The sequence below is a fragment of the Poecilia formosa genome, unplaced genomic scaffold (genome assembly GCF_000485575.1).
Source record: "Poecilia formosa unplaced genomic scaffold, Poecilia_formosa-5.1.2 Scaffold18, whole genome shotgun sequence".
NCBI lineage: Eukaryota > Metazoa > Chordata > Actinopteri > Cyprinodontiformes > Poeciliidae > Poecilia > Poecilia formosa.
In genome coordinates, this window is record NW_006799957.1 from 3,456,129 (window position 1) to 3,471,939 (window position 15,811).

Genomic DNA, 15,811 nt, shown 5'->3' on the forward strand with positions numbered 1-15,811 from the left:
ACCTAAATGCAGATGTAATGCTCTGCCAGCAAATCACATGAGAGGCAGTGATAGCAGTCATTTAGTGTTGCAGTGGTGTCAAGCTTCCATAGAGAGCTCAGTATTACCCTGGTGCAGGAAAATTCATCTCCATCTAAATGATAAGACTCATCTCCGCCATTGCAAAAAACAAAAAAGAACCATTTGCCAGCACAAGTCTGACGATAAACTGATCTCCTGTCATTAAAATTGCCCGTGTGGAAAAAGAGAACAATGCTGATACACAAATCCTCTGGTTGACTGCACACATTCACATCAGGTTTGAGTGATTTTAGCAGCTTGGCCATCGATCCGGTGTATATTTGCGCAAGCCTTCACAACTTATCTGAGCCTACAACGTGTAGTGAGTCATGTAGCTCAAGGAGAGAAGGGAGGGGAAATCATTTTTTAATGCAAATGACACAGCCCAGGGAAGAGCACAGACTTAAGTGGGAGCTGCTTGAATGCAAATCTCACACTTCCATCTGTTTCCATTCCCTTCAGGAAGAACACTGGGGCTTTACCTGTTTTAGCGCCCCCTCCTGGGAACAGCTGTTTCTGTAAGACTGCACAAGCAATGTGCTGACCGTATTAGAGCTCTGTTTGTCCTCGGGTCATAAATCTGCTCCATAAACATCTGCTGCCCCTTCTTATTGAACCGTTTCCACAATGCACACAGCTCCACTGCTAAACATCGACAAGACATGACAAATTCCATTTACTTAGCACCCGGGATATTTATTTTGCTGCACCTTATTATACTTCTAAAGCGTTTGCAGTTTTGCTTATTTATTTTAGCTTTAAAAGTTCTGCTAACTAAGGCAGCAAGGTTAAATGTTAAATAAAGGAGCTGTGGAAAAAAAGTTTTCTGTGAACCACTAAAGATGAGTTTCCTTACAAATAGAAATTATTTTTGTGAAAAAAAAAAGATGAATAAAAGCATACAATTTCTGCTCTCCAAGGTCAAACAAGTGAAAGAGAGATGCAGTGGTGCCATATTTTCATGGTTTCTTTAGTCGTCATCTTGTCGTTGCTCACGGCTGAGTTCGGTGTGTTTATTGAAAATGAAATAAAATGTTATAAAAAGTGAAGCCGAAGGAATCGGACATCGGCACATATACAAATCTCACAGTTGGATAAAGCTTCCTTGAGCCAATAAGTAACTAAGTTGCTACCTTTGCAAATTCAAAAGAAAATCCCATATTTCTGTAATGGGAAAAAAATACCACAAAAGAAATTTTGGCAGTATTGTTCTAAAACTGCTGACAGATCTTGGGAGTGTGCTGACAGACTTAACTCGTAGATTGTGGAAAGTGCTATTGATAGATCTCCTTTAAAAGGCCACTCTATTGAAAAACCAAAGTGGAAATGTGCACTCAGCAGAAATCTCCCTGTGTGAGGAATTACCAAGACCTCACGGTGGCTTTATTACATGCACAAGCACACACACACACACACACACTTGAGCACACACATATCCAGCCATTCAGAGATTTGAATATAAACTCAGCAGAAATATCCACACACAATCGACAGGTTAACACCTGCGTAAAAATACGGCTCAGTCCTTTCAGCACAGGAAAGGCCAGAAACACAAACCCTGAAGTCAGCTATGAGTAGAGGTTTCTGAGCACACTTCCTCTGAGCACAGACGGGGAGTGGGGTGGGGGAGGGGCATAATCAAAATAATGTAATTTAAGGCCCCTGCATGATTTCATCAAATTGGCCCTAAAAACTGCAGAGCAATACATTTCATAAGATTTATGCCATGGTTTTTTTTTTCTTGATCCTGCATTCTCTTAGCTTGATCAAAATAAGTAAACATACATAGCATACAAAGCACAGTGTAAAAAAGAGATGCTTCCTAGTTAGAATTCTTTTTTTTTTTTTTTAGTTTGTTTAATATTGTTTTACGTGGGCTGATGTGATTCAGTTTGCTTGGGGCAATCAAATATAAAAGCTCCCTAAGTTCAAGATAAAATATTCTTTAGAAAGAGAACATCAGTCAGTCAGCTCCCGGGCTGCTGTTCTTTAGGTGACTTTGACTGCTGACCCCTCTCACTCCTCCCCCCACAGAGCCAGGAAGGTAAGAAGCCTGCTCCCTTTTAAGAATCAATAAACTATCACATGATCATTTACTGCGCCTCTAGGGCTGGAAGCTAACAACCTTTTATAAGTGTGTGTTTTTGTTTTTTCACAACAAGGTGATATGAAGTAATGTTATATGTGAGGTCATTTTAGAGCAGTTATACATCTTTTTAGCCAGAAGACAGACAGCTTGCATTCTTCGGAGAAAATCTATTTTTAACTGGGGGAAAAAAGTCCAGACAAAAATGATATATTAAATCATAACCCCAAAAAGTATTTGGATAAGGAATGACTAAACAGCACTTTGTTCAGGACAGCACTGAGACTTACAAAATGATATGTGTTAAAAAGGTATCAGCATTGTGGTGTATGAGGCATACATTTACAACAAAGAAATATGAATTAAAAAGGAAGAAATACATCAGGCAGCAGCTCAAAGTTGGTTACTACTAGCTTTCAAAAGTTCATCCACAGATGTGAAAATCCAAAAGACCTGAGGCTGGTATTGCAGCAATAGCTGGTAGTGAGTAGTATCAGCTCAATGAGGCTTAGCATGTGTGCAGACTTCCCTATCCAGATTTATGTGTAAAAAGACTTTGAAAAACAAGTGTTGCTTTCCTTTCCAATTCACAATTGTGCTCTGCTACACAACATGAAATCATAATCAATTGTTTTGGCATTTTGGTTATAACGTGACAAAATTTGAATAAGTCTAAAAGGCATGCAAGAGTGTGGTGTGTGAATGCATCTGCATGTGGGATATGGATAAGTAGAAACAAGACAGATGCTGAATATGGACACAAGAGTAAGGTGATAGTCCCACAAATGTTTAGATGTATAAACAGTGAGTGAGACTTGAAATAATATAATATTTTAGATGTTGCATAAGACTGACAGAATGTTTGCTGCTATTATTGTTCAAAATAGTTACTTAGTAAAAATTTTTGTGTGCACTTTTCTGAGTATCTTTGCAAGATTGGATTTTACTTCACAAATAAATGCTTAACTTATCAGTATTGTATGCATCATACCTAAATCACCAGAAAATCTGCTGTCAGAGCTACAGATTACTGCAGTTACTTCATGTTTTATGGCACTACATTTTGACACATCTGCTTCTTAATGGTACTGCAGGTGTTTTCAGCTTAAAGGGCTGATTAGCCCTTCCCTCAGTTTGCAGGCAGCCTGAAATGTGCTTTGAATTACACAACAAAACACACCTTGAAGCTGTGCTCATAGGAGGCTGATGGAGCCGTCACTCATACTGTCAAAATGGCAGCCATGAAAGGATTTCTAATCAGCCAAAGACCTTGTTTTGAACCTGTGAGTTTTGCACTTTGTGTGGGCTTTTAAGCGATCTTTAATGACCTAAATATGATAAAGACTGATGGAATTTTATTCATACAGCTCAAAGCACCGACGAGTAGAACTCTAAAAAGAAAACTGTTCCTTCTAGACAGGATGTCCCAGTTTATAACCTGCTTGCACATCACTGTCAAGATTTCAGTATGCAGCGGTATTAAAATGTACCCACTGCACAGAATGACATGCACAAATGAATGTATTAACATAAATGTCCAAATGCATTTAATTTAGTTTTCAACTGAGTGTGTACTGTAGTACTTTGGGGGTTGGGGGAAAATTGACTGGACATTTTTATTATATTTCTCCCAAACTGTAAAATTGTTGTCTATTTAAGCAGATAAATCCATAAAACTTCTGATGTGAAAGACCTTTAAATAATATATAAATAAAACATGGACTAGAATAGACATAGGGCCCATGAGCAGCCTAACAATGAGCACCATTCACACCAAAAATAAAGACAGACTGCTACAAAGATGTCAGCTATGTTCTGCCCTAAAATGGCAAGTTACTTCCATGTAGCCAGTCAAAAGGACCGAATAAGTCTAGAGATGCAACAAGGTGTTTTTTTTTGATCCATGACAATTTTCAGTTTCCTTTGAGGTGTGACCTGCTAATTCAAATTTAGACCCTTTTATTCTTATTTCAAGAACTAAAGCACATACGAGAGAAAACTGTGTTGCAGGTTATAGTAGTTAACAAAGTGTAATAAAATTACACATGAAAACATTTGTGCAAATCATACAATGTTTTTTTTTTTTTTTTTTTGCTTTTCTAGTCATATTTAAATGTTTCAGATTAAACAGAGTTCAATTTCAGTCAAAGACAACTTGCATAAAAAGCTAACATTTGGAAGTGGTGTTTTCTATTGAGGGGAAATAGCTATTTAAACCAACCTACCTGTGTGGAAATATAATGCTTGTATTGCTAAATTATGGATTTACTTAGATTAACTAAATGTCTTAACTCAGTTTCACCAGCCACACCCAGAAACTGTCTGATAACATCGAGGTTAAAACAAATTATCCTCCAATTAAAATAAATCAATACTACAAGTCAGAAATAAAGTCATTAACAATTATCAGTCTAGAAAAAGGGTTATAGAACCATTTATAAAGACCTTTAAAACACAAGGGAACCACCAAAGAGGATTATGTAGTAATGGCAATAACATGGATCAGCAGTGAAGCTTCCCAGTAATGACCAGCCTACAAAAATGATTTCAAGAGGGAATCAACAACACGCTTATAAATTCTACTGTCAACCAGGAAATCCTGAAGGAGAATGTACGACCATCAGTTTGTGACTTCATCCTCAAGGACACTTGGGTTATGTAGCTGGATACTGATCTAAAGCAGAGCAAATCCACCCGAGAATGGCTTAAAACCAGTAATAAAAAAAATAAGGCTTCAACGTGACCTTGTCATAGTCTGACTTAAGTCCAACTGACTCTTACAACAGATTAAGAGTCAGTTGCTCCTTAAGGGTTAGTAAGGGTCAGCATTACAAACCCTTCAGTGTGACTAAATTCATAGTTACATGTGAAGTAAGTTTTTTTTTTTTTTTTATACAATCTGTCTTACACAATGGAACTGACTTGCATGTATGGGTACCGGATTTAGGAAGGTGTGGGCCCCGGGGCTTGAGCAAAGGTGCGGGCCCTACTTAATCATGGTTATACAGTTGCATATTAACATGCACAAACATGCACAAACACACGCACACACACACATACACACACATATGAAGGAGTTTGGTGGCGTTTCAACAACACCACCAAATGCCAGTGATAAAATTAAGGCATTCTGACCTTATTCATTCACAAAAATACAAAGCATCTTTCAGGGTTTCAAAAAGCCGGGGCCCTGGGCTGGAGCCCCGGTAAGCCCATGCTAAAATCTGGGCTTGACCGTATGTTTGCTTAAATGCACTTTGAAGTCAGTGCTTTCCTTTGCACATGAACGATGTGCATTAGTGCGTTATAAATATCATTGACTGCAGCCTTGTCCCCTTTTCAGAGACAAATCAATTATCTCATCTTATCTTATCGCACAATGATCAATAAAGACCTCTTTCCCAAGGAGTTTAACATTACTGCTTACAACTTTCCTAACAAGTAAACTTTTTTAAAAACAAGAAAACATAGAAAATGACAAATTTGACCGCCAGCCTCCCTGGCAGTCAAATTTCCCTGTGTAGTTTTGATGATGCAGTGTGCACAGCCTCCAACTACATTCATTCAGTAGGCAGTGGACTACTTCATCTTACTGCTGCTGCCTTATTATCAGCCGACTCTGGCTACTCTGTGCACTTTGTGGTTTTCTGTGCTTTTCAGAAGGGCTTTGACCTTAATAGTTTATATGGACAGCTGCTTATGTTTGCAAGATGCAACTCAGACTGTTGTGGTCACAGGGTCATCAGCACCATCACCAATAAATGCAACACCTGCAAAATTAAAAAAAAAAAAAAGAAAAAAAAAAGGCTACATCCAGACATGCACTGAATGTTAAACCTGTTTGTTACTGAGCCAAAAAGTGTTTCTGCTTGACTCGTCTTCTTATAGAAAAAACCAAAACGAGATCTTAGCTTAGAGTGACATGATGTTTCTGGAATTCATTTGATAATAACGAAGAGCAGTGGTGTGTTGTTTCTTAACTCTAGACTAATCTTACTGTTTTAATTATGTCTGGTCTGTGGTTTTGATCCCACATAATGTGTCTGCATCTTTGTCAGAATGTGTCTGCAGTTGATGAGCTCGACCAATTGTTTTTTTCTCATTGTGGCCAATGAATTAAAACACAGTTGAACTGATTAACCTTTACGCTTCATAAACATAAGCAAAGCTGATCTTTAATACTGCATGCGATATCACACAACCCTGTGATTTCCCCCAAAAATTCCATTACTGCGTCACTTTGTACATGACATGCCATCTGGCAGTTAAATACTGTAGCATAACATAATAGTGTCTCCCACCCACTGTGGGGTGTTTAGAAAGACGGGGAGCATGACATTATCTCTGGAATACTGACACAACAGTGTTGTGCTGCCGTATCGAGTTACATTCATGCACCACCCTGTAGTTGTTTTCTCCATGATGCAATAAAAGTCAAATGCAACTTACTCGTTTGGTGACTCAGCGGCTGGAACATCTACAAAAAATAAAAAATAAAAGAAAAATCAGCAACCATGAGACGAACTATAACCAATAAATGAGACATAGGGCAAACTTTTTTCTTGTAAATACATACATTTTTAATATCAAAACATTGTAGGTCCAAATATGTGATTGATCTAGAATGAAAAAAAAAATCTGTTTTGGGAGTTATCCAAGTATGAAGTTGATTTACAGCTTTTGCATTAGAGCCCCGACGTTGTCTGGTTGTTGAGCACTCCCGCTGCAAATGTTGAACAAAAATAGGTTTTGTTCAACAAATGCTCTCATCGATTTCGGTTGGATCCAATCAAGTAAACTCATGTCATCTGATGAGGTGGTGATCGGAATTCCAGCCACTCTCACTCCTAAGTTGTATAACAGGCCTCCGAAACACATTATTATCATCGCCCAGAACTCCCCCGTGCATCTCAGCAGCCCACTTAGCGGATTACCACACATAGATGTGGTAGAAAAGCGTTTTAATTAAGCCCTAATCGCTTCACTTTGTCCAACAGAACCTCTTCAAGACCTAAATCCCCTGCTTTATCTGGCCGTGTAATTAGCAGCACCTGTTTGGCACCATTCTCCAAGTGGTAAATATATCATACTTATACATAACTTCATCCAATTAAGGGGAAAGTTAGCTCTTCTCTCTAATGCTGAATGCCTCAGGCAACAATCAAATCCAATTAAGTGGAGCTTAAAACCACATAAAATACATTCATTACTGCAGAAAATCGATCATATTACATAAAAATTATTAGTTCTACATTTCTAAGCAAATTCATCCAACAGGAGCCACAGCACTGATGAGATGTTTGTGCTTATTTATCCTGTTCATAAACAGTTAGATGGCACTGTAGAAGTTAAACGGATGGACTTGTGGGCTTTGGCTAATTAGAGCAACCATAACTGCCTTGTCTCAAAATGATTTACACTTCTGAAGACTAGACAGTGTTTAATTAACTGTGGAACTCCTTCTCAACTGGAAGGAAATTATATAGTGGATTTTTTTTTCCACCTTTATGCATAATTAAGTTGCATTTTTCCCCTCCACTTCACATTTATTTTTAATCCTCTTTTGCAACTAACAGAGGTGGAGGTCATCTTTGATAACTTGAAGACCCTGAAAAAAACTCTCTGTCCACCAATATGGATGTTTTTATGAACTCATCTGAGTTCATCTCCAGTGAACATTCTTCATATTTCTATTTGGTAGCTATTTATTTTTCCTGACCCCTAATCAATTTGACCCGAGGACAACATCGTAAAGATGGGTCATTCTGACCCGAGGACAGCAGGAGGGTTAAGTTGACTGAAAATTTGATTTCAGAACATATCCAAATGATTATATTTATACATTTTTGATTCTTAATGGGGTCATGATAAATAAATAATGTGTCATTATCATCATCAGTACCATTACTGCTAGTGTGCTAAACACTAGCAATACTGATTCTTAAGGAAGTGAATACAGACATGTACACATACAACCTTACTGTAAAAATCTTAGGTTAGAAATCAGTCAAATTTCAGACATTTTGTGTTGCATCAGTACTGAGGTCACAGAAGTGTCAGATGGTACAATAAAATCATTTGTGCAGCTCTTTTCAATTGCCTTTTTTTTGTTATTTTTAAGCTCCACTATTATATTTCACTTGCAACCATCATCTTAGCAGTATAAACCTAAACATTAGTAACATTAGATGAGGCACCTTTTTTCAGTGTGTAAATGAAATTTGAAGAGAACATGAAAGTATGTATTTTCGGTCTTCTTTGATTATGCAAGAGTTGTTTAGTCTTGACACCATGAAATCAGATTTACTGACAAGAAATGAAAATGGGGCTGAACAACAAGCTAAGAAAAAACATAACATAATGGATACACACTGCAACATCACATGTAATTTCTATCTGCAAATTGGTAATTATGTCTTTTTTTTATTTTTGTCTTTTACTTTTTTCAAACAAAAGATGCATGTTGTGTGAAATTCAAAGCACAAAGGATGTTTAGTAATAGCTTTGCAGTGCAGATTAACTCAACAGTTTTTAACTACTTTAAGTACAATGAACCAAACTCAGTAACTTCTTCATGAGGTGATAAAATAACTCCAGTCATGTTATTTTGCAAAGATGGATTTAAATGTTAATTACCTTATTTGGTGACTATAAATTATATGACTTGACGCATGGTGTGTGTGTAAAAGACCTCAACATTGAGACTAGCATACATCATCAGCTACTGTGCAGGTTCAGCAACTAACTTTTAAGATGAACCATACTGAAAAAGATCTATAATCCACTGCTACAGCAGACTAAGCATTTAATCATCTCTAAGAATGAGTAGTGAAGATTTATTTAGCTTCACTTTAAATAGAACAGTCTAAAAATGAGTTACCAGTGGTGGGACTTGAAGCCACAATGCTCTCCGGTCCAGCAGGAGGTGGAGGTTTAAAAAGCTGTGTGCCGTCTGCAGCTACAGCACCTGATGCCTCGTTGTTGTCAGGCTTTGGCACACAGACAGGTGTAACACGTTCCGAGGAGATGTCTTCCTGAGCTTTTTCCTCATCTGTGCTGTCATCAAACATAAACTCTTCCCCTTGCTCTTCATTATCCTCCTCGTCATCGTCTTTTGGTGGTTGGTGAGATATTGTAGACGACATTACTGCAGAGAGAGTCGGTATCAAGTCAAAAATTAGTTAGCAGGTAGATCTTGTATAACACATTTACAATCAAATTAAAATCATTGTAAAATTGCAATAAACAGATCATAGCATAGCATTTGTATAAAAATATCACATAGTACATGATGGCTACTTTTTTATGGACATGCACCAATCTGTTAATATCTCTCTCTGGATTTATTTAAAAAAGTATTATAAAGAAGGGTATGATAATATGTGCAGTCACACTGGTAGATTGTAAGTTTTGATGGATACATTGGTAGATGCTGTTTTATTTATGATGTGAAGTGTGACAAACACTAAGAAAAAAAAGTTGATGAAGGAAGTAGTTTTAAACTAAGCAGAAAATTAAGAGAATTATTCCAGGATGTGATATGATTTCTACTGAGCGTGAAGCTGAAAACAAAGTGCAAAGAATATTTATGTGCAAAATGTGTATATCAAATATATTGGCATGAATTTCAGTCATAAGTATTTGGTACTTTAAAATCCGAATTAGCTGTGATTTGAATTTTGTAAACTTAAAAATGAAATGGCTCAGAACTGTATTTTTGTGCATACATAAGGAGCATATTTATACAATATCAACCTATTTTAGAAGAAGAAAAAGAAACTATTTTCTGTACATACAAACATTTATATACTGCTCTTTTATAGTTTTCTTTTTAACTATCTCATAAAATTTATATTATGTCTGTAAACTGTTACCATGTGATACCTAGGTCAAATTCCTTGTGTGTGCAGACATGGCCAATAAATCTGATTTCTGAAGGGAAAAAAAAAGATTAAGACCACATTATAACCTGTAACCTGCAGATTCACCTAACATGAATTAACATGGAGACATAAATCATGTACCCTTAGCTCCCACTAGCGTTATTTAAGGCACAGTCAAAAAGGTAAATAGTCTGGAAGACTGGAATGTGCTCTTATCTCTGTAAACATGCCAAAGCTGCTTAACCAAATAGCTGCATAAAAAATAAATTGGAGATGGAAAAAAAATCTGTTGAACAGAACAGCACTGAACCGAAATGTACTTTTAGCACTTACTCTACCCTTAAAAAAAGGTCCTTCAGTTCAGAACTGACTGTTAAAAAAAACAACTTTTCAAAGAAAACATAGAAACAACTTATTAGTAAAAAGTAGTAAAAGTAATTTATATTTCAAGCAAATGCAGAGCAATAAGGCATGACTTGAAATTCAAGCACAGTAGTAGCATATAGATGTTTGAGAAACTGGGTGCTTAAATACAAAGTCAAGAAAAGGCAGAGCTATAGATTAATTAAGATATTCCCAACAACCAACACACGTTCTTAAAGTTGTGGATCCCAATTAGCTTGGAGGGAGATTTTATCTTATCGGTGAAAACATGCCCCAAAACTTCCTTGATGTTTTGGAAATTCAGTTTAGCTACGATGAAAATGTATTAACCAAGATTCACCATTAAGTTGTTTATGTTCTTGGATGTAGGATGCCATTTTCTGGGCTTTAAAACTAAGCAGTTCAGTGCAGAGAGTTATTCGCAACTTACACAGCTGATGTAGAATTCAAAGAAATACTAAATACATAAATGTCTTTGCTCCTTATTGCCAACTTCACACACACCTATATGGGGAAAGTGACATAAATACTTTTTATATGACAATTACATCCCATTTAAAAGTTTTATTTCAGCATTAACAATTGAGGAACTATACCATACATAACAGCATGAATTTTATTCACATAATAAAGTGGAAAATTGCCCTTTAAATGTAATGAAAACGTGTTGGCTACAAGTGAATTTTCATTAATTGACAGAACAATGTAACAATGTTCACCACTATACTCTGAATCCTTCCTAACCTTAATCTTGAATTATTCTTTGTAGCTGTAGAAAGTAGTTTTGTTGTTTTAAATTAAAATAGGTATTTTTTTATGGGGCAGTTTTCCTGTAGGTATTAAATCTTGACCAACAGCTCTTTTGTGATTTTTCAAGGTGGCTTTTTTCCATGCTTTTCAGTGCATGTTAATTTACCACGTCAGAATGTGGCATCTGCTTTCCTTTTTGAGGAACGTCAACGGACGTGGTCAGCCCACTCTGTGCAGTTTCAACAATCACAATGAACTTGCACATGTCCCATTGTCCAAGCTTTACGTCATAAAATCTTAGTAGTAACTAATTTCACTATGTTGGTTGGATCACATCTGATTGTACAATTCCTCGTAGCAGCAGAGCCACATCACAAACGTTCAACAGAGTCACTCCCAAAGTGGGGAGCCAGCACTGCCTCTGACTGGAGGGACAGGAGAATTAAAGAAAAACAAAGTAACTAAAACAAAATCGTGGTTTGGGGTGTGGAATGCTTTTATTAATAGTATTAATAGACAGTTATGTCTGAAGAACAGATCCACCTAAAAACTGTAAGGTCACAGGTGAGCATTTTTTGTTTTCTCTACACATTTATTTTGGGATACCTATTTGGAGACAATTTGGAAATGAATATTTCATGTTAATTTGTTGTGCTTCTGATTTTCTGAAAGAAAAAAAAACTTTCAAAAGTTTTATGATAGTACTATGCAATATTTGAAAGTAAATAGAAAAATGAATTCTTGTTTGGGAAAAAAAAAAACAACAGGGGGATTCTGCATTAACAAGTGGGGTTGCTCGACCAAAGTCTATACGCTTACTGATTTTTTTGTGGGGGCATTTTACATTTTTTCCACTTTTTCATATTTTGCATATTCTTTTTCAGTTCTCTTTTCTCAGTCCTAACATGCTGCTACTAGTACAAACTTAGACCCTGAGGGATGAACAGAGGCGACACCGATTCAGATGTACTGGGTTTTAGCAGCAAAACAAGTTTTCCCTAACCCAGTTGCTGGAAGCCAGGATCGTAACTGAAAATCTGAGAATCCAGTTTAATACACTGCACCACGCCACTTTAAACGCAGTCATTTCAAAACAAAGCATGTTTTGCCAACCTTTCCTTTCCAAAGATCGAGAATTCATATGAGGAAGCAACTTCTGAGTTGAAATGGAAACGTAAGCGAGAAAATGCCTTCCTTCTGTCTGTTTTTAGGCTGGAGGTGGCATTTTTAAGATGAGCAATTCATTCAGAAATCACTCATTTGTGTACAACTCCAGGAGACCACTACAGCCTCTGGACCAGTTTTCTTCTTCTGCGACACAAACAAAGCTATGTTGTTTATCCCACTCACTGGTCAAAATAACAATGATCCTTTTGTGGCTGGAAAACTTCTCTTCTGTTCTCAGAATTCATTGTTTCCGCATTTATCAGAGCAGCAGAGATTAGCAACAGGTCATTTTAGGTGGTCATTGTGCGACCCGTGTTATGGCTAATGCAGAAAGTAACTTTTAGTCGGAAAAAGTCTTACTTTTTTTATTCAAAAACCGGCAATGCGAAGTTTAATTCAATTCAAAGCAACTATCCTCAGATTAAAGCTACGCTGACTGAACAGCCATTCTCAATTGTGCACTTGAGTGAGATGGAGTGAGCAAAACAAACGGACAATCTCGGGGGTGTAAAAAGCTGGTATCTTGAATTAAAGTTTTACCGGCTAATAGAAATCTGCAACCTTGAAGTTTTGCTTCCGCTGAGTTAAAACGACAGGTATCTTCCATGGCATTTTTTTTTTTTTTTTAAGCGTATAGGTATTTGGACACCACATCAAAAAGATTGCTGCTTAGAAAAATAAAGAGCCCCAAGAGTGGAGTTGTGTGAAAGCTATTCTTATAGGGAAAATAAGACACATCACAGACTAGAGATGAAACTACTCACACACACCCTGTGTCTGACCTACATAGAACAAAGAAAACTCCCTCAACGTGTTTTCAGTAATGAGTGGTGAGATGTCAAATATATGCATTGGTATAGATAGATATTGCTTCTATTTACATGGGTAATGTATGGCCCTCTAGGACATTCATATGCAGTGTAATTCAATACCATCTTGCTTTCTGTAAGATATTTCTCTGATTTGCATACAAAAGTACTTGGTACTCCTCCACCTTCTTTCCATCCAGCCTTTGATAACAGTGGTGCATCTGTTCAGTACTTGGCAGCTGATTTATGTTGCCCAAGTCCTTCTCAGCTCCCTGTTGTATACAACTCCATTTTAACAAGTAGCAATCCTAGGAAATCTTTTTTTTTTATTATAAACTTTATAATAAACAACTTATAAGAAGTAAGTTGTATTTGGAGCCCCGAATGATTTGCAGATTTGCTCTGCTCTTTTGTAGCACTTGCAACAGTTTCGAAAAGAATGTTTAACCAATAGAAAACATTTCCAAGAAGGACTGGTATAAAACAGACGGATATACGGATAGACAGCAGCAGACAACAGCAGCTGGTGATGAATAAAAAAAACAACAAAAAAAAACCCAGCATTGCAAAACCTAACAGAAAGTTACTGCAAGCAGAAACGCTTTAAGGTTTTCCTTTTGAGAAAGTGGCACACAAACACTCCATGACAGACCACTGACAACAAAATGTACCAGGAAGAAGCGATTCTGCCTCCAGCTCTACTTCCTTCTTCAGCATCCCTGCAGACTTCCTATCAAGAGATTCTGATGTTACTTGGCCAATTTACAAACTGCAAACAGCTACTTGAGAACAGATGGAATGTGTCTTTTTTTTCGCTGTCAAAAAGCATGACAATCTAAGTGGGAGGCTGTTCACAGGCATTTGTGGATTTCATGGATTTGTTTCAACACAAAATTACCCTAGCAATATATTTTTTTGTAACACAAAGATCTACAACTCTATGGAATAGATCTTACAGATCGTACAGTTATTTTATGCTTAACATTAAATTAATTTCAGGTTGCCACCTGACATTTTAAAACGCCATAATGATCTGCACACACTGCGTGATGGGGTTGTTGACATGCCTTGCAGATCCTTTACTCTTATATTTTCTCAGGTTTACTTTCATTTAGACACCTTTCTAGACATGCAAGAATGTATTATGCATTCGGGAGTCAGCTTGGCCTTCATTTGCCCTCTGCTGAAGAGAGCAACGTCAGTCCACAACAGCAGTGTGATGCTGAAGAAATCCCATTAATCAAGGACACAGTGAGAATAACCTCTACCTCCTATCTGCCAGTTGTTCTCATCTCACAACGGTGAACTGAACACACACTGAACAGAGACGAGAACACGCCTCTGTCAACCAAATTATCTTATTCATCATGGAATGCACAAAATGCTGAAAGTAAAAAAAAAAATAAAAAAAAAGTAATTGTGGTGCAGGATCCTTAAATTTTCTTGTAAAAATAAAATATATGTATATGAGGAGGTTCTAAATCTAAAAATCTATGTCAAGATTTATGGATTTTATGGATTTAGGACAATAGCCTTATTCCTAGTTTGTACCTACATTTGAAATGGCATTTTGTTAAACCAGCACTAAAACAATAATTCATTCTAAATATGTCCATAATAATAATAATAATAATAAACTAGAATTACTAACTCAACAAGTCTATAAACTCAACCTCTCAAAACTCAAGTCTCAACATGAAAAAGTATCGTCATTCCCCAATGTTTGGAGTCTCATGTTGGATAAGCTCCAAAAATTATTCTACCATGAATACAATATGCAAAGGTTAAGATGCTAAAGTGTTTTTCATCTGCACGTTTGTCTGAGCTGACATCAGTTATTATATTAGCAAATCCATCAGCATGTATTTTAGATCCTGCACAAACTGAAGTGCTAAAGGATGATTCCCTTTATTGATTGTCAGAATGTTCTATCCCTACGGAAGTTGTAATTAAACCACTGTTTAAAGGCCTTGACTGCATCTTAATATTTTTACCATCATCCTTTTCCCAACCGCCCATTTATACAAAAAAATGGTAGTTATGTTCTTATTTACAGGATTAAAGATTCTGAAAAGCATTATGAGAATTCAAGCTTCATCATATAGACACAGCTAAATAAAAAAGGTCACCAAAGAGCTGCTGATTGGCCTTCATTTGCCCTCTGCTGAAGAGACCAACGTCAGTCCACAACAGCAGTGTGATGCTGGTCTCAGATCGTTCAACAATATTGAACAAAAACGTTTCTGCACATTTATATGAGACTACTGATACTTTGGGAATACCTCTTAAGTGATTAATTTTCTCATGAAGATAAGTCTTTTCAAGTTTTCTTTTTACAGATGTCACTCATCATTTTGAAAGAAAAAAAAAAGATGATAAAATGTGTCTTAAATTATTGGTTTCTAATGAGGAATACATTTATCAGCTTGCTTAGAATGTGAAGTAAACTTGGTCCCCTAGCTAGTTTCTGTGACTGTGACTGTGCCTGTGACTTGGAGCAGAGTGGCAACAGCTGTGACTTGCATACAGCTAAATAAGAACAATATTCTTTTTAAACAGTCTATAAAAATATTAAGAGCAGTGACAAAGTTATTTTATATCTACTCTTTAATACTGCGTTTAATGTTATTTTTGGGTATTGGGTTATCTTTACACGTTTGAGCTTAGGGTAA

The 15,811-nt window shown here is 36.7% G+C and overlaps 1 protein-coding gene across 4 annotated transcripts in view; it reads right to left on the reverse strand.

Moving 5' to 3' along the window:
• The window catches only part of arhgef10la (Rho guanine nucleotide exchange factor (GEF) 10-like a), a 125,721-nt gene that overhangs the window by 106,408 nt on the left and 3,502 nt on the right, over nt 1-15,811 (reverse strand). For all 4 annotated transcript variants that reach the window (XM_016668940.1, XM_016668941.1, XM_007547024.2 and 1 more), the window contains exons 2-3: nt 9,027-9,293; nt 6,596-6,623 (exon numbers count right to left, since the gene is read on the reverse strand). In XM_016668940.1, coding sequence (XP_016524426.1) covers nt 6,596-6,623; nt 9,027-9,291 — 293 coding nt within the window. In that variant the 5' untranslated portion in view covers nt 9,292-9,293. The remainder of the gene's footprint in view (nt 1-6,595; nt 6,624-9,026; nt 9,294-15,811) is intronic.